The 25,768-nt window shown below is 39.1% G+C and overlaps 1 protein-coding gene across 4 annotated transcripts in view; it reads right to left on the bottom strand.

The window, feature by feature from the left end:
• Tdg (thymine DNA glycosylase) overlaps positions 1–25,768 on the bottom strand; it is a 28,827-nt gene that overhangs the window by 2,278 nt on the left and 781 nt on the right. For 2 of the 4 annotated variants that reach the window (XM_076855032.2, XM_076855033.2), the window contains exons 1-9: positions 18,090–18,315; positions 9,965–10,107; positions 7,048–7,289; positions 6,006–6,075; positions 3,762–3,897; positions 3,480–3,562; positions 3,305–3,399; positions 832–1,003; positions 302–427 (exon numbers count right to left, since the gene is read on the bottom strand). In XM_076855032.2, the coding sequence (XP_076711147.1) occupies positions 302–427; positions 832–1,003; positions 3,305–3,399; positions 3,480–3,562; positions 3,762–3,897; positions 6,006–6,075; positions 7,048–7,289; positions 9,965–10,107; positions 18,090–18,112 (1,090 nt within the window). In that variant the 5' untranslated portion in view covers positions 18,113–18,315. Of the gene's footprint in view, positions 1–301; positions 428–831; positions 1,004–3,304; positions 3,400–3,479; positions 3,563–3,761; positions 3,898–6,005; positions 6,076–7,047; positions 7,290–9,964; positions 10,108–18,089; positions 18,316–25,768 lie in introns of those variants that run through there. The other 2 variants (XM_076855030.2, XM_076855031.2) reach the window with 1 other exon arrangement.

Below are 25,768 nucleotides of genomic sequence, written 5' to 3'. Positions count from 1 at the left end.
TTCTTGTTTTACTGTCAAGTACAGGGCTGATAAATCCTCATTTCCCCCCTCATTTGTTAAAGAAGGAAAATGTAACTAGGTTGGTTTAGAGTTCATAACTTAAGAAAATGAGCTATAAAAATGTTTGCATAGTTAAATATCAGATAATAAACTTGAATTATTGGTCACTATTTAATAAAATTTTATAGCCCCATTCCTAATCTTCAATAATTTACTCTCCACTTCTATTAACTCCATCTATCCTGGATCCTGATAAAACCAAGTCTTTGAAAGGAGCACATAGTGGGTGGGGGGGACATACTTAGCCTGTCCTCAGAGAAGCTGCATGGCTCACTGTTGCCCAGATGCTCAGCGTAAGCACCTCCATACGCTGCTTCATAGCCTGGGTCATATTTTTCTTCCTTAACTGCCATCTTCTTTGCATCCTCTGTGAAGAAGGTAAAACAGGATTTAGAACTGCTTCTGTACAATTCTGAAAACAGTTTTATTCTGAAATCATGAATAATTCTTTTTCTTGAGTGTTCACGTAAGCTGAGATACATCATTTGCTATAATCTTTACACTCTTTATAGCATATACTAAATAAACTTGTTAAGAACTGCAAAAACCTATTACACTTAATTTTGGGTACAGTGTTCCTTAGACCCTCAATGTCTGGGAGTATCCAGAGTAGATGGAAAACCTTGGTAAAAGAAGATTTTAACAGAGACTAGTGTCCATTATCAGGTTGTGATAAACTATCTTTGTTTCATCTGCTTTTAAAACCACAAAACACCTTTTGTAATGTGCATACACATGAAATGAATGAAAGGAGTGAAAACAGTACTATACCTTGGGCAAGCTGTAGGTCAAACGTGTACTGCACCTCCTGAACGTCTGTGTTCCGTTCAATGCCTTTCAATTGGTCTCTTAAGTCCTTCAGCTTAATATAGTAATGGACTTTGTCCTGGGCTCGAGGAAACTGAGCACACCTTGCACTGGACGATGGCATAACATAGCAGAGCTGGAATCATAGAATTTTAGGTTTCAGAAATCCTACAATTCTGTCGAATCTAGTCATACTGAGATTTAAAAATTTATCTTTATTGGGTTATAATAACTTGATTCTTAGCTACACAAAAATACATGTAAAATCAATAAAAGTAGTTGTCAATAGACAAAACATAATGAGGCTCCCGCTCCATGTTCACCTATCAACTAACAATCTTTTACTTTTATTAGCAAATATATGGTTCACAATTCTAAAGGGACAAAAAGGCACAGCAGTATATGAAGTCTTCCTTCCCAAATCAAGTTGCTATCTACCTAATTCCCTCTGATAAAGGCAATCAATATTGCCAGCTCCACAGGTGTCCACAAATCTACAATCAAAGGTGTCTACATACTCATCTCCCTCATCCTTTTTAATAAACATATAAATGATAACACACTCTTGCCTCCCCTCCTGCACCTTGCTCTTCTCACTCAACGGCAGATCACAGATTCCATATTGTGATAACACATATAGAATATCCCTTTGTTTCTCATAGCCACAAGTAGTACTTTCATAACTGATTTAACCAGGGCCCAACTGTGGACGTAAGGCTCTTTCTACTCTTTTACTATTATGGTGGAAAACCTTGTACTAATTTAATTTGAAATATGTATAGGAATGTACCTGTTGGATAAATTTCTAGAAGTGGAATGGCTAGAGAAAGACATTTGTATTTATCATTTTTGTTGGTGGTGATAAGCCATCCTTTAAAGAGCATAATTCTTTCCCTTTCTCATATGTACATATATATAGAGAGAAGGGCTGATGGATTATGAATATTTGTTGCACTTTTTTTTTTTTTGTACCAGGGATTGAGCTCAGGGGGACTTGACCACTGAGCCCCATTCCCAGTCCTATTTTGTATTTTATTTAGAGAGGTCTCACTGAGTTGCTTAGAGCCTTGCTTTTGCTAAGGCTGGCTTTGAACTTGCGATCCTCCTGTCTCAGCCTCCCAAGCTGCTGGGATTACAGGCATGTGCCACCGCACCCAGCTTGTTGCATGTTTTAAATTGGCCTCCATATTATGTACTACGTAAAAAAAAAAAAAAAAAAAAAAAAAAAGAATCACTACCAACATCAATAACTTAGTATTTAATAATAAGGAATCAATTATAAAAGCTAAATGATCTCACAGCTTATTAAAAGAGCTAAAACTACTAATGAATATACAAATCAAGTTCACTTATTTATTGCACTTCTGTGATTACATATATCCAAGACATGTACCTGAGCCTCATCTGGCATTTAACGAACACTATGTGGTACCATACATGTGCATACCACAGTGTACTTGCTTTCACAATTTTACAAGTAGATAAATGGGGGCCTCCATTTAAATAAAGACCAATGCTACAAACCTAACTCATCAATCATACTTAAAAAGTTGAAAACAGAAGAAATTTAAAAAGAAGTTCAAATATGTAGGTGGCAGAAACTTTATTCAAAGTTCTCCACCAAAACCTGGCAGTACACCAGCTTCTCCACTATTTAAAATATTATATATACAATGTGTAGGTCTATGTCTTGGGTTGTTTTTTGAAAGTTGTAAATAAAACTACATTTACGAAACAAATTTGGAACCAAAGGTCTGGAACAGCATGAGCTGGGCATGATGGCGCACGCCTATAATCCCAGTGGCTCAGGAGACCGAGGTAGGAGAATCGAGAGTTCAAAGCCAGCCTCAGCAACAGTGAGGCACTAAGCAACTCAGTGACATGCTGTTTCTAAATAAAATACAAAATAGGGCTGGGGATGTGGCTCGGTGGTCAAGTGCCCTGAGTTCAATCCCTGGTACCCCCACAAAAGTGTTAAATTGCCTAGATGTTGTCTGGACTATACTATTTACATGTTTCTAAAATGAAGCTGGGATAAGATATATAAATGGAGTAATTACTTTCATTAATCAGGATGGTGTTTTATTTACATGTTTATTTCAAATCCAGTATAAGAGCTAAACCATTTGAATTTGATAAGTAAATGCCATTAAATATGTTCTGAATGTAGTATGTAAGCCAATACCTCTCACTATTTTAGCCAAATAACAATCATTGAGATGTTTAGCTGATAATTGTTTTTCTTTCTAATGTAACTCCAAGGTAATGGAATTACTTTGTAACTATTAAATTGATATGTAGTTATTACTTAACAAAATACAGGGTGGCTTTTTCTTATAACATAAATTAAAGTGCATAACACAAATAAAAAAGGGAAATTAGTTAGAAAAAAAATTCACCTTTAGCTGATCTACAAATGCAAATTTTAAGGACTTACAGTTTCTGTATCTGGGATCTTATGGGGTTGAAGCCCAAATTCCAAGTTCTTAACCTTTACTCCAAAAACTTCTTTACTAAAAATTTCATAAATACCTAGAATAAAATACAAACATATTTACATTGTCCACAATGTTAGCACAGAAAAAAGATAAAAATTTAAAAGAAAATCTTACATTTTCCATTAAATACCGCTATCCGTGGCTGATATTTCTGTAATTTCTGTACTAGAATACGTCCTCCTTCACGAAATTCTTTACTAAAATTGAATTAAAAAGTAGTAAAAGACATAAATATAGCAATATTTAAAAGATGCCAACTTTAGTCAGCTTTCAACAAAAGATCACATTACATACTTGTTGGACTCAGCTTGAACTGGATCCATATGATGTCCCTGGATTATGTGAGGTGCCAGATGGTCAAAGTTCCCACCCATAAAATAAATGTTATGTAATTACCTGGAAAGATCCTTGCTGCCTGGCGTCGTCCGTTCTACCATGTTGGTAAATCCAATACCATACTTCCCTGGTAAAGTGTGATCATCCATGTGATTGAGCTGCACCTCACTCAGCCCTGACATAAACAGACACTTCCCTGTGAAAAGAGGCTTTGGTTTATTTCTGTGAGCTAAAAGCTTTTGTCCAAAGAATTGATGTACTAGTCTACATTCTAGAAATCAAGAAAGAAAAAAAGATTTAGGATATTTTTAAAAGCATTGAGAAATTACTACAAGTTGGACACTATCCTAATTCCTTTACATGATCTCAGTCTTCCTAATTCTTATAAGATGCCATTATCGCCTTCTCACAGGGGCTGAGGTAAGTAAATGCCAGTCCAAGAATACATAGCTACGTAACATAGGAAACTTTCTTTTTTCTATTTTCTTTTCCAATAACTGTTGATATCACTACCTGCCTCTGCAATAACTCACGGATAAGACATTCACAAAGAGACTAAAAGCACTCAAATACCTTGATAGTGGAGAAAATTAAAAGTCGAACTTTCTTAGAAAGATTTTTTTGGGGGGCAGTACTAGGAATCGAACCCAGAACTTCGCACATTCTAGGTAACTGCTCTCTCACTGAACTACATCTCCAGCCCAGGAATTTTTTTTTTTTTAAATAATGGAGATAATGTGTTTATCATTTCCATGAAGACATTATTATCATTTGCCATAATGTTTTTAATATTACTCAGATAATCAACTGGTATTTTCTGAGCACCCACTGTATTTATTATTCTAAAAAGCAGTGTTAGGGGAGATTATTTACATATAAAGCCAATTTAGAGCAATACAGGAATTAAACTTGGTTTTAGGGCTGGGGATACAGCTCAGCTGATAGAGTAGTGCTTGCCTCGCATGCAAAAAGCCCTGGGTTCAATCCCTAGCATTTCACACACACATATAAAACAAACAAAAAACCTTGGTTTTAAAGCTCTGTAAGTATGAGTGTCTTTATGACTATTTTGTAATACATGCAAAGTATCTGGAGAATGTCTCCAAGCATAGCATTTTATAACAACTTGATTTCCAACAATCAATGGATTTTCTCTCTCCAAGGAAATAACATCAACAAAAATCTGGGAAAGTCCATATTTTGTCTGCCACAAAGATGGCCTATTGTTACTGTAGATAATACTTAAAAAAATTTGCTTTATAAAGAATAGGAAAGGGAGCTGGGGTTGTGGCTCAGTGTACAGCACTTGCCTAGCATGGGGGAGGCACTGGGTTCGATCCTCAGCACCACATAAAAATAAATAAATAAAATAAAGGTATTACAACTAAAAAAAAAAAAAAAAAAAAAGAATAGGAAGGACCAGGTGCCCTGTAACCCCAGCAGCTTGGGCAGCTGAGACAGGAGGATCGCAAGTTCAAAGTCATCTTCAGCAAAAGCAAGACACTAAACAACTCAATGAGACCCTGTCTCTAAATAAAATATAAAAAAGGGCTGGGGATGTGGCTCAATGGATAAGTGCCCCTGGGTCAATCCCCAGTACCAAAAAAAAGAGAACAGGAAGGGGCTGAGGTTGTGGCTCAGTAGTGAAGCATTTGCCTCACATGCGTGGGTATTGGGTTTAATCCTTAGCACCATATAAATAAATAAAATAAAGGTATGTGTCCATCCATAACAACAACAACACAACAACAACAAAAAATAGGAAAACTCACTATTTAAAAAAAAAGAAAGACTTAGCTAAGAATGCAGCTCGGTGGTAGGGCACAGCTGCTGGGTTCAACCCCTACCACTGTACACACACACACACACACACACATACACACACTCTTTTTCATGCCCTCCCACTCTCCATTAATATCAAAGTGTTAACAGTGACAGCATTTCAGATCTTTGATTTTCAAATACACACACAGAGAAAACATGAAATATGAATGCATATTTACTCATATTCTTTCTTTTTAAGCACATTTTTTTAAAAAGAAAAAAAAAACCCTATTGATAAAGATACCTAATTTTAAAGTAAATTAATAGGGGCTGGGGATGTGGCTCAAGTGGTAGCGTGCTCGCCTGGCATGCGTGCGGCCCGGGTTCGATCCTCAGCACCACATACAAACAAAGATGTTGTGTCCGCCGACTAAAAAATAAATAATAAAATCCTCTCTCTCTCTCTAAAAATAAATAAATAAATAAATAAATAAATAAATAAATAAATAAAGTAAATTAATAAAAAAAGTAGCTACTTACAAAAATGGTTCCCAGGTCCAGGATAATGATGTCCTTTGTAAGCAGCCATTAGTCCTGGGTTGATGCCAATCTATAAAACAAAATAACTATACATTTTAGTCTTTTTTAAAATTTATGTCCTTTTTTTAATTAATTAATTTATTTTTGCATTACAATTCTTAATAACACTATTATACCATTTTAGTCTTAAAATAGTTCTGCTTAAGTATTGGTGTTTCTATGAAGCAGTGGTAGATAAAACTGAAATGATTAAAAATATAAATTTAATCCAGCATCATAAAAAATACTTATGAATTTCTATTCTTGGGCTGGGGATGTGGCTCAAGCGGTAGCACGCTCACCTGGCATGCGCGGGGCACTGGGTTCGATCCTCAGCACCACATAAACATAAAATAAAAATATTGTGTCCACCGAAAACTAAAAAATAAATATTAAAAAATTCTCTCTCTCTCTAAATAAAATAAAATGAAGGTATTGTGCCCAACTACAACTAAAAAAAAAATATTAATTTTTTTTAAAAAAATTCTTTTCTTATTTTTTTAGTTGTAGATGGACACAATACCTTTATTTTACTTTGATGTGGTGCTGAGGATCGAAAGCAGTGCCTTTCACATGGGAGGTGAGCACTCTACCACTGAGCCATAACCCCAGCTCAAGCACTGAAGTTTTTATGGTCACCGACAAAAATACCAGTTCAAAAGCAGTACTGTCATTGATGGAGGCTCGCAGGTATCACAGAACCAAACTGATTCACACGGGTCATGCCATTGGATTGTGACCCTCTGAGGGAGGTATTTTCACCTGTTTTATCACCTGATGTTTTGGAAGGTTAAGGCTTTTTTAATCCAGACAGCCCCAAACTAGAGTCCACCCTCTTCAACAATCTCATGTAACACCACCTGGTTAAGGTGACACCATTTACCTCCAGAAGGATTCTTAAGAAATGGATCTTTTCAGCAAAACTCCATTTGTATGGACAAGTGTTAGGTAAAGCTAATCCACCAATTTGTTTATAAAATCAAATAAGGACAAAAATTCTTACAATCACAATGTCCAGATTGAAGGTCAAAATATCAGGGAGAGTCTTGGTCAAAAGTTCAGCTTCAGAAACCCCATTAAAACGGTCCACTTTTCTTTTTACTTTAAACGCATCTGTAATCTTTTCTTGCTTTTCTTTTGATTTTGGGGACTTGCTAGACTTCTTGGACTCAGCAGGTTTTTTGGGTTCCTCCGTTTTTTTTGGTTCAGTTGTTCTGGCTTTTCTTTTCCTTCCTTTTGGAGCCTCTAAAACACAATGATTTCCAAAATGTAGATGCAAAAAATCTTAACTTAGAAACTCTAGCAGTGATCCCAGAAAAGCTACCCTATGAACACCCTTTTTATCTCCCCAAAAGTATACCTATGCCTTTTATTTCCTTTGAACAATCTTCCCCCTCTTTCACCCTAGAAGTGGGATGGACATGCTCCCTCCACCGTGGCAATCATAGACAGACTTCCCATACCATCTTGCTTGGCATCTTGGCCTTCCTAGGGGCACAGAGTACCTGTGTACCATTTTAACAGAAATTATAAAAAGAAATATATAAATACTGAAGTAAACAAGTACAAGAATAAGTAACAAAAACAGGAATGTAGGCAAATGTTTTAACTCAGTTTCCTGATAGTAGAAAACCACAAATGGCTTGTTTTGGACTTTCTAGGGCCTATTCTGTTCCATACACAGGTGAAATTTGAGGTGCTGAAGATAAACTCTCTGGGCTGCAGTATTTTCCAAAAGGAAAGATGAGGGTTTTTCTCAAGAGCTCTGAACTATTTTTTGGGCTGAATAACGTTTTGTTGTGGGGCTGCCCTGGACACTATAGAATGTGTAACAGCACCCATGATATCAGTAGCCCACTAGATATCAGTAGCAGCATCCTGCCAGACTTACAATCCAAAGTGTTTCCCAGCAATGCCAAATGTTCCAGGGGCAAAATTACCATTAGCTGACCACTGATCTACAGTTACCAATAGGAAGCCCTGGTTCTCTTACCCTTAATTCTTGAACATTTTCCCAGTTTCTCAGGCTTCTTGTCCCCCTTTTACTCCTAGCTGGCATTTCCCCAACCTGGCAAGGTGGTCTGTCTTCTGTCTCACACTGCTTCAGCCATTCCCTATTCCAAGGGATCCAAGGGTTAGGGATAGAGTTAGGGTTAGGGTTGTCACTGGCTTGTGGCAAGTCCTGATGTTGCCTGACCAGAAGCACAGTAGGAAGTAGGAAGCAGCTAAAGCGCAGTGGAGTAGGCATGGTCCTGGAACCAGCAATCAAAACCACGGGCACACGTCCCACAAATACTGTTACACTAGAGAAAATCACCACCTCTTTCTACCCGACCTTCTCCAAAATCTTCTTGGTTCCTCTTCAAATAAAAAAGGGGAGTGAACCCAGAGGCTGCTGCGCACTAGCGAGCACTCTTCCACTGAGCTACATCCCTACCCTTCTTTATTTTGAGACAGGGTCTCCCTAAGCTGCCAAGAGTAACCTTTGCCTCCCAAGTTGCTGGGATTATAGGTGTGCACCACCCAGCCAAGTTCCTCTCCTAATGCTTTATCTTGGTTAATGGCATTTTCTTCAACCACCTGCCTACGTTGGAAGTCTTGAGTGGTTGCTGTGGTTTGAATAGAGTTTGATTTTATCCCCCCAAATTCATATACCAAAAGCTTGGTCCGGGTAGTACTGTTGGGAAGTGATACAGATCCTTTATGAGGCAGGGCCTAGAAAGGTCCTTAGGTCAACTGGGGGAAGCCAGTGGAAGGGACTGTGGAACCCCGTCTCTAAGGCTTCCTGGTGCTTCATCCCACATGCACTCCTGCCACCAGGATAACTTCTGTGACGAGGCCTTCACAAGAGCTGAGCCGACACTGGTACCTGTCCTTGAACCTCTGGTGCTGTAAGCTAAATAAACCTTTCTTTATAAAGTACTCAGCTTCAAGTATGTTGTTATAATACAAAATGGACTAAGTGTTACTCCAGACTCCTCACACACCCTCCCTCCCTACATGAAACCCATTAACCACGGCCAGGTAATTCTACTTTCTGAGGATTTTAATTCTTTCTCTACCCTTTCCAGTCTTCTTCTTTTCTCCCCCTGCTTATTCAAACAGTTTCTAATCCTCTCCATGCCTCCAAGTCCTGCTTTATTCCATACCACTCAATCTTTTATATTCCAGACTGATTTTTAAAATACCAACCACTATAAGCCACTCCTTGCTCTACAGTTCCCTATCACCTTCAGGACAGAATAGACACTTCTTGTGTAAAACACAAGCTTCAACTGCCCCCATGCAGCCTTTTCTCACCAATTCCCTACTACACCCCAGACTCCAATGACAGAGAATCACAGTTTTTTGCCTGTCATGCTTCTGCAGGTCTGTGCCTTGGCACACACTCTCCCTTAGCCGGTTATCTCCCCAACACTGTTGTACATGGGGATGAAGACCCTGCATCCTTGAAGATTCAGTGCTTCAAGGTAATTTCTCAGCTTTGAGCACTTTGTGCCTCTGAGCACTCTATCCCAGTTAGGTGCCAATCCTATCTGGTCTCAGAGCACCCACCCTGTGCCCTTCTTACCACCTTCTGTACTGAGGTGCAAAATCTATTTTTTTTTTAGTTGTAGATGAACACACTGTATCTTTATGTGGTGCTGAAGATTGAACCCAGTATCTCAAACATGCAAGGCAAGTGTTTTACCACTGAGCTACAGCCCCAGCCCACAAAACCTATTTTTATTACTTTCCTTTACAAGGCTGAGAAGCTAGACAGCAGGATCCTTCTTCTTTATTCCCCAGAATCTATCACAGTACTTATACTATTTATAATGTGGATCACATTTTCTAACGCTAAAATTCATCATTAAGCCCTTTTTAAGTAAGTTGGCTGATCCAATATCAATTTTCTAAACTATTATGGTGAAAGCTACCTTGTACTGGTTCCTGAGCAGGCTCTGGGGCTGGAACTTCGCCTGGCATCTGCTGTTCCTTCATGACTGCCACATCAGGAGCTTCAGTCATCATTTGTTGAAATGGAAATGAATAAAATGCTTGAGCTTGCTCAAGGGAATAGCTGAAAGAACAATTAAGCAGAAATTATGATAATGATAAAAGTACCTGAATGTAACTTTAAATACTCAGCTGTAAAAAAAAAAAAAAAAAAAATCCTCAAAATCCAGATATTTTATAGCTAGACTGTAGTATTTAGAGCAGAGAATAGGGTAAGAGTGAGAGCTATTTCCCTAGGCACACATTCATCCAAACTTTACTGAATACTTAGTAACCAAATACATTAAATGCTGTTTAATGACAGATGTATCACCAATAAACTAACAAGCCTGTCAAGTCAGCCTGTTATTTTCTCTGAAATGAGATCATGAGAATTTTCTAGAATACAGAACTGAAAGGCCCTTCAACCCAGTTAAAAATGTGCATAAATACAACCTGTGTCCCCACCTTTAGTATTTAATCATCTTGGCACAGAGATGCTCTCCAACCTAACTTAGGCTTTCTTTTGGTTTATTTGCCTGCTTTGTATTTCCTCATTAGATTTTTTTGTTGTTGTTATTGTTGTTTGCCACTACTCAGGGTTGAGGAATAGATTATTTTGTAAATATCTGTTTAATTTATAAAGTAAAAAATCTTTAAACTCTCTTCTGAAAATGACTTAAATTTAGTTCCAAGTAAAAGAACAGAGGCCTTCAAAGAAAACAATTTCCAAACCTTTCTGTTGACCAAAAAACACCACTCCAAGCTGTTGCTATCAGCACAGAAAACACTGATGTATGAAACTCAAGCTAAGATCAATGCTGAATAATGCCATTAAATGTACAGGACAATGAAAACCATTAGGAAATAAAATAGAAAAGAGTCATTTACTACATGGAGAGACAAAGACATATTTTCTGTGGCAAAATGCTCTACTTGGCATTTGTTTCTTTGTGTCATATAGAGAAAGAGAACAGAAAGCAAAGGTTATATAGGCTAACTCTATAGTATATAAATCCTATTGTAATAAAGTGGTTAAAAAAAAAAAAGGCAAACTAAAGCATTCTCTGGATAAGCTTAAATGACCTAGGGGGACCCAGGGTAACAGTCCATCAGTAGTGGTTCTGGCTAGAATGTACCAACAGGGGCCCAATTTCAATGGACAAAGCACTGGAAAGGTGTTTTAAAGTCATCTTTGAGGGTAAATTGCTGGTGAAAAAGTTAAGAACTAATGGGAAAAATGCTAAGCTATATTTTAAAATTTTTTTTTTAGTTGTGGATGAACACAATATTTTTACTTCTATTTATTTATTTAAATTTTTTTTATTAGTTGTTGATGAGTTTTTTTTAAACTTATTTGTATGTGATGCTGAGAATTGAACCCAGTATGTCACGCATGCTAGGCAAGCACTCTACCACTGAGCCACAACCACAGCCCCTAAACTGTATTTTAAGGGTTTTATTTCTTTAAAAACACTGTTCTCAAACCATACAAAAAATGAAAACAACACAATGATTCAATAAACTATAGTATAGGGGGTGGGGTTATAGCTCAGCAATAGAGCGCTCGCCTAGCATGTGCAAGGTCCTGGGTTTGATCCTCAGCACCATATAAAAATAAATAAATAAAGATATTGTACCAACTACAAAAACGAAAAAAATTAAAAATAAAATAAACTACAGTATAGTAATTTCAAGAAATACTCTGCAGCTGGGCTGGGGGTGCAACTCAGTGGTAAAACTTGCCTAGAAGGCAAAAGGCCCTGGCTTTAATCTCTAGCAAACCAACAAAAACCTGTGCAACTACTAAAAATTAAATTTACTGATATTATCTCAAGCTCAGAAAAAGTTTAGCAACTATTTTAAAGTAGAAAAGAATACAAAATAATTCTGTAAACTAAAGATGCACTTAGGGAAAACTTTGGAGACAGGGACTAGAATTTAAAATGTTAAAATGAACAGAAGTGAAGTACTTAGACCATGCTTAGCACAAAGTAAGTGTCTTCTTTTTCACATTTTTAATACTACTAGTAGGGGTTCCAATAAATTGTTAAAACATTAATTTAGTGTTTATTATTTAAATATTCTAATGAGTTGGACATGGCTGGGTTAGACTGAGGTATATCGAGTAAGAGAAAGTTCCAATATAATGAACTTCAATTGTTTTATTTATTTATTATTTTTGAGATATCTTACTAAATTGCAGAGGCTGTCTTTGAACTTTAGATCCTCCTGCCTCAGCCTCCCCAGTAGCTTAGATTACAGGCATGTGTGGAGCCCTCAGCTAGAACTTCAACTTTTGATTGTGACCTTGGTAGTTTTAAGAAATGCTAATAGTTACTTTAAGCTGAATGTATAACAAAAAAAGACAGGTGGCCATGAGATACATTGTGTGTGTGTGTATGTGTGTGTATGTATATATAAAATGTTGTATAATTTATGTATTCATTTACTTATTTACTTTTTGTAGTGCTGGGGATTGAACCTAGGGCCTTGGGCATACTAGGAAAGCTCTCATTGAGTTACACTGAGTTACAATCCCAGCCCCACATGGTCACAATAAACAAATGAACAAAAGAATGTACAATGCTGGGCAAAGGCCTGTAATCCCAGCTACCTGGGGGGTAAAGCACTTGCATAGCATGTGCAAGGCCCTGGATTTAATCCCCAGTAGCTCATTAAAAAAAAAAAAAAAAAAAAAAATCAGTGCAAGAGATCTGTTAGTCTGCTGCATGGTTAAGAGGTAACTTACCTATCACTCTGGCCCTGTTTCTTGCTACCACTCTGAGAGGCTCAGAGACAGGTTCCGTTTTGCGTTTCTGACAAAAAATCCTAACTTTAAGTACATGAATTAAGAAGACATCCTTCATATTGTAAAAGGATTCTTTTTTAAAAAAAATATTTATTTTTTAGTTTTAGATGGACACAATATCTTCATTTTACTTTTATGCGGTGTTGAGGATGGAACCCAGTGCCTCACGTGTGCTGGGCGAGCACTCCATCACTTGAGCCACAACCCCAGCCCTAAAAGGATTCTTTATTTAAAAAAAAAAGTTTAAAATGTGACTCCCTTAGTATAGTTAGTGTACATTAAACATCAGATATTCTGAGGCTCAGAAACTGAAAATTAAATTCTAGAAATCATTGTTGACGATAAAAAAGTAAAAAAGCAGAAAGAAAAATAACCCATACTTTCTCATTAGAGACATGCACAGTTTTTTAAAGTAACCCAGCAATTTATCTATAATAAAGACGCATTCCTTGACCTTTTAAAAAATGATCAGAGACACATTACAATAAGTTAAATTAGAATAGAAAAACAACAAAGTTATGGAAAATAGGATGTGTCCTTTCTGAGCTAATATATTATCTTTGAGCATTAAATTTGGCCTGCTCATTTCAGATGGCCACAACAGAAGAAAGGGGATAACAGCAGTCTTTACCAGTTGCCAGCAGAAGGCATGACATCTACATAAGAATTTCCATGAATCTGAATGCCAGTAATGCAAAAGCATTCTGGATAACTTAATTTCCTATTATCTAATAACAGCTAAATCTGTTTCAACACTATGTGAAAATAATTCCTAAACATATTTATTATATTTACATATGATAATAGCCACTTCATAATTCAGAATTCTGCAGTGTTGCTAAACAATCTCTCCAGGAGAGGGACCTCAACATAGAGTGCGTAGTCACCTCTCCATGTCTCCAGCTTCTCTTCCCTACCATGAAGACAAGGGGCTGGATTTAGAGATTTCTCCAATATGGGGAACATGGAGGAAATAGGCCTGAATCTGTCTAGATCAGAAGACTCCCAAGACCTTTGATTTCTATGACCCTGACATCCAGGGAGTGTGATCAATGTTTTCACTTCCCTTTGCTCACTTTTCTCCTTCATCATCTGCTTGTCCCTACAACTGTTCTGCATTACCTGCTCCCCACCTCCCATTCCTGCAGCTTACCCCTTCTCCTCTCCCAGCCTCCATCTACAATACCCTCTTTTGTTGAATTACAGTGCTGGCAAGGCGGGTTTTCACAGCCATCTGATACTGATGAACTGTGTACTTTCTGATAGTCTTTCTCAACACCATGTTTACACATCCTCACACACACACTTATGCACATGCGCATGCAAACACACACACACGTCCTATGGGGAGTTGATTAATAAGTCTGGTTTATTCAAAAAACTAAATCTTTAAACTTTCTCCAACTTAATCTTATTATTCAGTTACTTTACACTATTTTAAGGATCTGTTTTCTAAATACATTACATCATCTTTTTAAAAAAAAAATTATATTTTAGTTGTAGTTGGACACAATACCCTCATTTTATTTATTTATTTTTCTGTGGTACAGAGGATGGAACCCAGTGCCACCCACATGCTAGGCAAGTGCTCTCTACCACTAAGCTACAACCCCACCCCACATTCTATCATCTTTCTTTATTTATTTTAATATCTTTTTTTTTTTTTTTTTTTTTTTTAATGTGGTGCTGAGGACCGAACCCAGGGCCTCACATGTGCAAGGCAGGCACATGTGAGCCACGACCCCAGCCCCTTATCATCTTTATTTAAGTAAGTATATATAACACTCTATACTCACCAAAGAGTTATCACTGCTAAATAACCCAAATGGTCAACTACAGGGGACTACCTGAGAACTATGATGGAATACCACCGTTAACTACTCCAAGAGTGCACCTCACAGTACTAGGCAGAAGAATGTGTATTCACTATGTGCACACAGTCTACTAAAAACTGTGAGTACAAAGATTTAGGATAAGTCAGCATAACTTGTTCATTTAAACTTGAAACCATCCTCTACTCCTTGTAGAGGATGGTTTCAAGTTTCTACACAATGTGGTTAGGTTATTCTTTGGTGCTCAGGATCAAACCAAATACTCAGATACAGCTTCACTGTGCAAGGCGACCAACTTCCTCACTCTGACGACAGAGTACAAAACCCTTACATTGGTTTTACTGGTGCTCATTTTAAATCCACAAATAATTTACTATTGATGAAAATGGCCCTTACAGCGTTTCTCCTTCACTGCATACTTTATCACTAATTTTCTGCACCAGAATAGAAGTTGTGCCTCCTTTTGTAAATGATGAGTCACTCTTCCAGGAAGTCAGGATTTACCTGAACTCTGATTCAACCTATCAATTCTATAAACCCCCTCCCAGAGTTGGGTTGCTCATAATCGGGATGTCATCAGCACCACAAAGTTGTTAAGATGTGAAAGAACAGAGCTGGCAGTAGTTATCAGTACGAATCTCTCCTTAGTCTGCTCTTAATTCTTTCAGCAGTAAACCAGTTTTTCATTTTACTTAAGTAAACTATCAGTCAATCTTCATCTTAAGAAGTGTTATAGAACAAGCACTAGCTAGGGAGGCAGACTCTGAAGTTAGACCACCCAGATTTAAACTGTGGCTCTGCCAGTTACTAGCTTGCAGACAATTTTCTTATCTCTCTAACCCCAGTGTCCACACCTGTAAAATGACAATAGTACCTAACTCATTGATTATGGGGGTTAAATTAGTTAGCATTTATAAAACACAACAGTGCTTGGTGTACAGATTTGCTGTAATAAATATTGTTTTCTAGTATAGGTCTTATTTCTTTTTGAATTTATACTGTAGCCTGATGGCCAGTAGTTCAGTAACCACTGATAATACAAAAACTTTGTTCAGGATCAATGTCAATGAAAGGCCCACTCCACCCCTGGAAGAAATAGGGACTCATGTATTTTTGCCCCCATGCTTCAGATTTCCTATTGGCTACAAGTTCTCAATGATGGCTGTAATCTGGTCTTTCTCCTGAAATTCCGTTCATCTAGGCAAGGACACAAGATTTCTACTGGCAGTTAAAAGTTCTCTTAATGGCTCTCATTGATTCTGAGCTTTAAAATTTCAGACATTTATTTGCCATTTCCAGCCTGACAATCACTTCCTTAACATAGGAGATGAAAAATCAAAAACAGAATGATGTATTTATGTCTTCTGCCATCTACTAACACTATGCCAGTGGGCTGGTGTTAACAATTTGGATCTGAAATGCTCTCCCAAAAAGTTCATGTGTTGAATGAAGGCTTAATTCCCAAAGTAGCAGTGTTTAGTGGGGCTTTGGAATATAACCAGATCATGAAGGCTCTGATCTCATCAGTGGATTAACCCATTGTTGGATTAATTTTACAGAGTGGTGGAAACATTAGGCGGCTGAGTAGTAAAACTTCAGGGGTGTGCCCTTAAGGGCTATACCTTATCCCTGGCTCCTTCCTTCTCCCTTGCTTTCTCACTCTCTGCTTCTCAGCCACGAGCTGGGCCGCTCTGCTCCACCATGTGTTCCCCAACATATCCGACCTCACCACAGGCCTAGAAGTAATGGAGCCAGACAACCATGGACTGAAAATAAATTTTTCCTCTTATGTCGTTTTTCCCAGGTATTCTCTCATGGTGATGGAACACTTACTAACACACACAGCTGGGCAGAAAGCCCAAAACTTTTTTGTCCTTCTGGTTGTCCACATCTAACTAAAATAGTCCTTCCTAGTCTCATTATTGTTTCTAGAAAATTTGATTTCATTCTTGGATTAATCTTACCTATCTATATTCTTAGAAGTCCAAGTCATTCTTTTCCAGTTCTGATTTTTCAACTTTGGTAAATGTCCTTTTCATGCTTAAGGTCACTGGACACATACTAGTCCTCTTATATAATTCCTCCTTTTTCCTTTTAATTAACTAGAATGTGCTTTTTTTTTTTTTTTTTTTTAAAGACAACTGAGTTATTCACTTTCCCTTTTGAAAACAGTCTGAATCCATGGGATTTTTTTTTTTTTTTTTTACTGTTTTGAAATGAATCTTCCAAAATAAAAAGTAAACTTATTATAACCTTAATCAGCTTACCTGGAATTTGAATCATTTCAGAATCCCTAAAGACAAATACTTTACACCATTATAGTGTTCCATATTTCCTGAAGGTGAAAGCTTTCCAAGTCAAAGTAAAAAATGGCTGACAGCCCCATGAAGTTAAGACAATGTAAACTAGAATTTTGAGCTAAACTATATACTGAGTTCAATTATTTTGCTGTATACTGAATAAGGTTTTATAACAAGAAATTCACTGGATGGTGGGCTTTGCCCAAGCTTCAGTTTTGTTCTGAAGTAAGATCACAAAGGTGAGACATTTCCACAAGGTCTGGGGAATTCTCCTATGTTTAAAGCAGTCTAGGAGAGCAGCAGAGTGCTTTATTCTAGGATTTTATTATGCACAAAGTAAAAATGAAGTCCACAATTTTATCTACGTTTATCTATTTTCCTAAACTTTATAAAACAACGTATTTTGGTCACTCAGGTATGCCCCTTCCACATAATCCCAATTTTCAGCTTACCAGAACAAGATTCCAGAGATGTCCTTACAAGGCCTACAGAAGTGTCATGTCTTGCCTAAGTCCAATCCCCATTAACCACTGAGAGTCAAGATAATTCTTCATCAGGTCCAATAGTATTTTACTGCACTGCAAATCACTGCTCTTGATCCGTTTAAAATACTCTGACATCTTATTTATTAGTTTTCTGTCAAACCTTCAAATCTCTAGATCTATACGTTTGCAAACTAAGATCGTCCCAAGATCACTGGAAAACTCAAGACAATTTTTAAATTGAGTTCCCGGTAGTTCTGTAAGTATCCCCCTAGCAGCATTATCTATCCTCTGACCCTCAACGTGGCTTTTAGCAGAGTCTGGGGAGGAAGTTAGTAAATCAACCAACTTTTAACAAGAAATCTAGACCTGGACCATCCACACTCCGTCTTTACAACTCTCGCCTTGGCCTCAGGGGATGAAAGGAAACGTCCTCAAGAACTGCGAGGAAGCCACAGTTACCAGAGACCGCCTGAGAGTAGCTAATGCATTTCAGAGCCTACTGCGAGGGGGGCCGGAGGGCGCGCAGCGCGCACGCGCGGCCCCGGCCTTTGTGCTGGGCCGCGGCCGGCACATACCCCTGCGTGCGCGCGTCCGCCGACCAAGGGGCGCGGGATGGGGGTGGCGTCCGCCGGCTTTACCTGCCCGCATTTTCAGCTTCCATGTTCTGCGGCCGCTCGCGCGAGCGCCGTCTCCTGCCGGGCCAAGGGACAGCTGGTCTCTGGGAATGGCGGCACGCGCACGACACCGGCGTCTGGAACCCGATTACTGGCGGGACCGGACAGCGGCTGGCCTCGTCGCCTCCCCGAGCTTCCACATCACCCCCCCTCCAGGAGCCCCCCTCCACGCCGCACTTCCGTCTCCTCGAAGCCGGGACCTGCGCGCGGTGGCCGTCACGTGACTCGAGCTGGCCCAATCCTATGCCCCTTCCCTGGGCTTCCCGGCGCCCCCGCTTGGCCTGTCGGGAAGAGTGGGGGACCGTAGGAAGGCGGGGCTCCCCAGGACGGCGGGCGTCTTCGCCGTGACGTCAGCTTTTGTCCTCCCTGGATGTTCTGGGGTGGGCGCTGGCGTGGAGAGAGGATGACGTCCTCCGGGCGCTGTGTGGGCAGGTCGGCTGTGCGTGCGGGCGTTGCCCAGTTAACACCCCGAGTTTGATGGCGGCAGAAAACTTGCGGACTAGGGTCGTGGCTCAGCTGTAGAGCGCTCGCCCAGCTACCCGGGGCTGGGTTCCATCTCCAGCACCGCTGCAAAACTACACGAAACGGTCATCCGGAAAACGTGGGAGTGGAGGCCACTGTAGGACTTGAACCTGTTTCCTAATGTGTAAAAGGAGCGTCATCCTATAGCTGCTTTGTAAAGTGTAAAGCTCTACATAAACCATTCTCTGCTTCACTCCGGAAGATGTGAAAATAACGTCATTATAGACTAACCCCGCTTTTATTTCTCAGTGGTTCTAACAGTTGGTTTTGTTTCATTCATTCTCACCTTCACTGCAGAGACTTCACTAGGTTACTCTTTAATAGAGATGTTTTCCTGTTCCTTGCTAGAGCATAGTGGATACACGACTATTTTCTTTACTCAGTCTGCCACGGTAACTTCAAAACCTGAGTGGCTTGCAGCGGCAAAAGTTTATTCTCACTTGCGTGACATGTGACCTGGGACATGTTAGTTCAAATGACGCACACATGACAGGAGACAGGAAGCACTCACATCAGCAAACTTTTCTTTATTCAGTATTCAGTTGAGGAGTCAATTGGTGTAAGCCTGGCATGGCTCATTTTCAGGGCCGAAAGTCACCTGGCTAAAGCTAGGGTCTGGGTTATATAGGCTTCGTTTAGGGTGGGAAAGGAGGGTAGTTCCTGGGGTTGTGTTGGGGTCCCACTGTTACATTAGGGTGGGACAAGAATGTGAATAGGGAATTTCCTGGGGCTTATTTGTATTGGGGTTTGGTGCCAGTCAGGTGCTAGTTCTTTTTGGCTTCCTTCTCTGGCTGAGGCCTGGGATTACTGTCTTTTATTTTTTATTTATATTTATGTGGTGCTGAGCCTCAAACCCAGAGCGCTGTGGCTGTGTAATGGTCTACTGCTGAGTCACAACCCCAGCCCCTCCAGGGCCTGGGATTTTAAATGACAAAAGCTTAGGGAGAATGTCCTTGGATTTATTTTCCATGTCCTTCACATTGGGCTTGGCAGTATAGCTTCTAGGAGCCAAGAAAAGCTGGGTCATGCCAGATCCATTCTTTTTTTCTTTTAGTTGTAGGGACTGGGGTTGTGGCTCAGTGGTAGAACCCTTGCCTCCTATGTGTGTGGCCCCGGTTGCATCCTCAGCACCACATATGAATAAACAAAGTGAAAAATCCATTGGTAACTAAAAAATATTAAAAAAAGACCTTGGATTTTAAAAATATATTTTTTAGTTGTATATGGACACAATACCTTATTTTATTTATCTTTATGTGGTGCTGAGGATTGAACCCAGTGCCTCACACATGCTAGGCAAGTGCTGTACCACTAAGCTACAATCCCAGCCCTCTGCCAGGTCCATTTAAGACCAGGGGCCTTTGCTCAGTCCTGTATGCAAAATGATGTTTATGGGAGGAATTTCTGGAAAGCAAGACATTGATCCTGAAAAGAGTGAAGCGATTGCAGCCTAGTGGCTTCTGTCCCATCAGTGCCTCTCTCTTACCCACCTGAATCAGAGCATGGAGGACAGGCTTCCTCTGCTTGTGAGCCTGGTCCATCAAGGCTTCAGAAAGCCTGAGAGATGGTACTGTCCTCTCTACCCAATAAGCCTGGACTTCAGAAACTTGCAACAAACTGCAGGCCAGCTCACCTTGCTTTGTCTGCCTTTCTCTCTTGGAATGCCTGCTCTCCCTTTCAGAAATCTACTGGGCTTTTTTCTCCTTGGCTAATGTTACGCCTGTCAGTTACATCTTATTGACAAGATTTGCTACTGGATGGGATTTTCAAACTGCAGGTTTTCATCCACAGGTGGGTTCCTGTATCCCTAATGAATATTGGGGCCTTGGAGACTAGTCACTTACAGCAACAAGGAGAATGGGTATTAAAAACAGCAGTTATCGGGGCTGGATTTGTAGCTCAGTGGCAGAGCACTTGCCTAGTACATGTGAGACACTGGGTTCGATCCCCGGCACCACATAAAAAAATAACAAATGAAATAAAGGCATTAAAAAAAAAACAGCAGTTATGGGGCAGAGATTGTGGCTCAGTGGTAGAACGCATGCCTAGCACGTGCAGGGCACTAAGTTCAATCCTCAGCACCACATAAAAATAAAATAAAGGTATTGTGCCCAACAAAAACAAAAAATTTAAATTAAAAAAAAAAAACAGCAGTTAAGCAGTTATGTCAGAATAATAATGGTGATGACTTCAAAAGGAAATGTTTACTGTCTTGTTTAATATGTACAGTACATAGACTGTTCTAAGTGTTTTGCTTGTATTAATTGCCTTAAACCTCAGGAGAACCCTATGAGCCAAATGTTGTTATATCGTAGTCCATTTGGGCTACCATAACAAAACACCATAAACCGAGTAGCTTATAAACAACAGAAATTTATTTCTTGGGCTGGGGCTGTAGCTCAGTGGCAGAGCGCCTGCCCCTCACGTGTGGGTTCCATCCTCAGCACCACATAAAATAAATAAAGATATTGTGTCCATCTACAACTAAAAAAAAAGAAATTTATTTCTCATCATTCCAGAGGTTGAGAAATCCAAGATCCAGGCTCCTGTAGATAGATTCAGGTTATGGGAAGGGCCCACTTTCTGGTTCAGAGATGGTAAATTTTGGCTTTGTCCTTACATTGATGAATAGAAGAAGCAGCTCTCTGGGCTTTTAAATGTTTAGTTTAATTTAATTTTATTTCATTTTTACAAGGGCTCTGCCTTCTTGATCTATTCACCTCCCAAAGACCTCACCTAATACTGATATTGGTGATTAGGTTTTAACATTTGATTTTTGGGGGGGAAGAAGATGTGAATATTCTATCCATTATGCAGTTCCAATCCATAGGTTTCCTACTGAAGATTTCCCTCCTGCTCCAGAAAGTTCAGTGTTTTGTTCTGTTCATGCCTTCAACTGATTGGATAAAGCCAACCCACATTATGGAGGGAGGGCAATTTGCTTTATTCAAAGTGTACCCTTTTAAATGTTAAACTCATCTAAAAGAAACCTCACAGAAATACCCCATGTTTGACCATACATGGGGTGTCATGGTCCAACCAAACTGACACATAAAATTAACCATCACAGTTAGCTATTGTTATAATCTGTACTTTACAAAAAGGGTTCTATCCTCAGCACCACATATGAATAAATAAAGGTATATATATATATATATATATATATATATATATATATATATATATATATATGGATAGACACATACATACATACATACTATAGATACTAAGTGTTGAGTCAAGATTATTGCCAGGGCTTTCTGGCTCCAGAGTGTACCCTTTAGGGGATTCCTGTGAGCTTCAGCAAAGAGTTTGAGGAAGCAGAAGGACATCTAGCCAAAGGATTTTCAAAGCAAAAGAGCTGGTCTGTAAATAGTGAGCATGCCTTTAGAAAAATAAATGCTAGTATTAGAATAAAAGAAAGTCCTTAAATCATCAACAACTTCAGCTTTTCCCTTAAGAAATGAAAGAACAAAGATAAAATTAAACCCAAAATAAGCAAAATAAAGGAAATAATAAATATTGAATATAAACCAGTGAAATAGAAATAACAATAGAGGAAAAAAATCAGTGCCACCAAAGCTGGAACTTTGAGAAAAATCAATAAAATTGATAAACCTCTACCCAGGCTTAACAAAAAAAAAAAAAAAAAAAAAAAAAAGATGATGATATAAAGATGTAATCCCAGCAGCCTAGGAGGCTGAGGCAAGAGGATCTCAAGTTCAAAGTCAGCCTCAGCAACTTAGTGAGTCCCTGAGCAACTTAGCAAGACTGTCTTAAAATAAAAAATGCAAAGGGCTGGGGATGTGGCTCAGCGATTAAGCACCCATGGGTTAAGTTCTCATGGGTTCAATCCTTGGTGCTCCAAAACCAAACCAAAATAAAACAGAAAAATCTTCCCCCAAAGAAAACTCCACGCTCATCTGGACTCACTAGTGAAGTACATCAGACATTCAGGGAAGAAATAAACCAATCCTGTCAAGTTCTTGCAGAATACTGAAGAGGAAGGAATATTTTCCAATTCATGTGAGGAGGCCAACGTTACTCTGTTACCAAAAGTAGAAAAAAAAATACTACAAAACAACAACAACAATAAAACTACAGGCCTGGTGTGGTGGTGCACACTTGTAATCCCAGCAGCAGCAGCTTGGGAGGCTGAGGAAGGAGAACCTTGAGTTCAAAGCCAGCTTCAGCGACTTAGCAAGGCCCTAAGCAACGCCTCAAGAGCCTGTCTTTAGAAATATAAAAAAGGTCTAGGGGGATGTAGCTCTGGGGATATAGCTCAGTTGGTAGAGTTCTTGCCTTGCATGAACCAGGCCCTGGGTTCAATCCCCAGCACCACAAAAAAAAAAAAAAAAAAAAAAAAAGTGTCTGGAGATGTTGCTCACTGGTTAAGCACTTCTGGTTTCAATCCTCAGTACCAAAAAGAAATGAGAAAAAGAAAAATCTAAGACCAATATCTGTCATGAAAATAAATGTAAAATTCTGAACAAAATTTAGAAAACTGAATCAATGTACAAAAAAGATCATAACCAAGTAGAATTTATATGAATAATACAAGATTGGTTTAACATTTGAAAAAATCTGTATAATTCATCATTAATAACTATAAAAAGGGTAATAATCTGCATAGATGCAGATTCAGCATTTGATAAACATTCATTTCTAATGAAAACAAATTTCATCAGGCTAGAAAAAGAGGAAACTTGCTGGGGAACTTCCTCAAGATTGATAAATTACATCTATAAAAAATATTATATTCAGGGTTGGGGTTGTGGTTCAGTGGTGGAGTGCTTGCCTAGCATGTGTGAGGTACTGGATTCAATTCTCAGCTCTGCACATAAATAAATAAAGGTCCATTGAGAACTAAAAAATATTTTAAAAATACTGTCTTCATAGTTCTCATAATGGTTTATGTAGAAAATACTACGGATTCTAGGATTCTACAAAAAAAGTAATATAATTAATAAGTACAATTAGCAAGACTGCAAGATAAAGCATTAACATAAGAAAAATCAATTGTATTCTATATATTAACAACAATTAGAAAATACACCATTCATATTAGATCCAAGAAAGATGCACAAGGCATATATATATATATATATATATATATATATATAATGTCAGTCATTCTTTTCTTAGGTAAGTATCTAAAAGAAATAGAAGCAAAAGTTTACAAGTCTTCCTCATATACTTTACTGTTCATAGCAGCTTTATTTCTGAGACCAGTCTTAAAAATCAGGCTCAGGTCCTTGTTCCCCTAGTGTTGAGGATTAAACACCTGAGAAACACTGAGGCAAACATAGAAAGCAAATCTTATTTAAAATACAGAACAAAGAAGGGTGGGGGATGGCAGGGAGGGAGAGAGAGAGAGTAGACCCCAAGGGAGAGAACTAGGGAGTCAGAGCTGATGCCTATGGGAGGGAGTGTGTCTTGCCCCTTTATAGTTTTTAGGTTTCTGTTTTTCAAGTCCTCTTCTCTTACCTTGCCTACTGTGACCAAAAGCAGGAAAACAGCTGCCCAGAGGGTAATCACTTGTTTTGGAAAGTGAATCCTTCCCCCTCTGCTGGAGGTGTTAGCAATGGATGAATGAGGAAGGCTATCTATCCATGTCCTTTTTTTGATAATCAGCTACTTGTCATTTGCCCTGGCTCATTTCTATTAACCGAATAACTGGAAACCAAAAGGTCCAATATTGCTGAGTATATTTACACCAATTGTATAAATATACTCAGCAATAAAAAGGAAGGAACTACTGACACATACAACAACGTGGAAGAGTCTCAACCCTGCTGACTGAAATAAGGTAGATAAAAATAGTGTATGCTGTTTGACTCCATTTATATACTATTCTAGAAGGTGCAAACCAATCTGGTGACAGAAAGCAGATCAGAGAATGAAGCAGTGTGGCACAGGTGAAGCCAGAATTAGACAGGCAGTCAGTACTGATAGGCAAATAGAGTCAGGTTGGATCATGTAGGCCAATTTTGAGCGAGTCCAGCAAGTCCCAGACTGTCCTCTGAAGGATTGAAATGTTAATTATTTCAGAGCTCTACCTCCACCCTTATCAAAAACCTGCCCCTGCTCCAGCCTGTTGCCAGAGTAACCTGTCTCAGGCATTGCCCCTCTCTACAGGGAGTCATAGCTTGTTAATTAATGTGTTCTTGGCTGCTCTGTCTTGCACTTCCCCTTTCAGCCCACCTGTTTTCCACCTTTTGGACACTCCACTGTGTAGCATTTCCTGGGCCTAGTCACATAGGCAGGAAGGAGAGGGATAAGGGAAAGGGCCAGAGAACAAAGGATGTTTAAGACATAAAAAGGGCAGAACACCTTGCTTCTTGGGATACCAGGATACTAGCTATAGCCCCCTTCTCCCTCTCAGAAGTCTTCATTACCCTTTTAAAATAAACCCTGCTTTATATGCTTGCCTCTGGGCTTCTCTAATGTTCAAACTTCAGCATATGAGGAAACAGAACTCCTCACCAATAACTCGCGGTATCATAGGGAGGGATAAGAAAGAGTCAAGAAACTTTTTTTTTTTTTTGGTACTGGGCATTGAACCATTAAGTCACATCGTCAGCCTATGTATGTATGTGTGTGTGTGTGTGTATATATATATATATTTAGACACAGGGTCTGAATTGCTTAGGGCCTTGCTAGGTTGCTGAAGATGGCTTTGAACTGGCGATCCTGCCTCAACCTCCGGAGCGGATGGGAACAAGCTTTTGAGGGTGATGGATGTTTATGTGGATTGTTAGAATGGCTTCATGTATGTATACGTGGCAAACCGCAACAATAGTATGTTTAAAATAACTGATACCGAAAATACACCTCCATAATATTGTTTAAAAATAAATGAGTGTATCAGCCGCGCGCCCGTGGTGCCCACCTGTAATCTCAGTGGCTCTGGAGGCTGAGGCAGGAGCCTCAGCAAAAGCGAGGGGCTAAGCAACTCAGTGAGACCCTGTCTTTAAATAAAATACAAAATGGGGCTGGGGATGTGGCTTAGGTGCCGAGTGCCCCCGAGTTCAATCTCCAGTACCAAATAAATAAGTAAATAAATAAATAAATGCGTGCGAGGGTCACAATTCATGTTATACACACCTTAATCCTGCAGA

This window comes from Callospermophilus lateralis, chromosome 4, assembly GCF_048772815.1.
Source record: "Callospermophilus lateralis isolate mCalLat2 chromosome 4, mCalLat2.hap1, whole genome shotgun sequence".
NCBI lineage: Eukaryota > Metazoa > Chordata > Mammalia > Rodentia > Sciuridae > Callospermophilus > Callospermophilus lateralis.
This window is presented reverse-complemented; position numbering and strand designations above follow the sequence as displayed.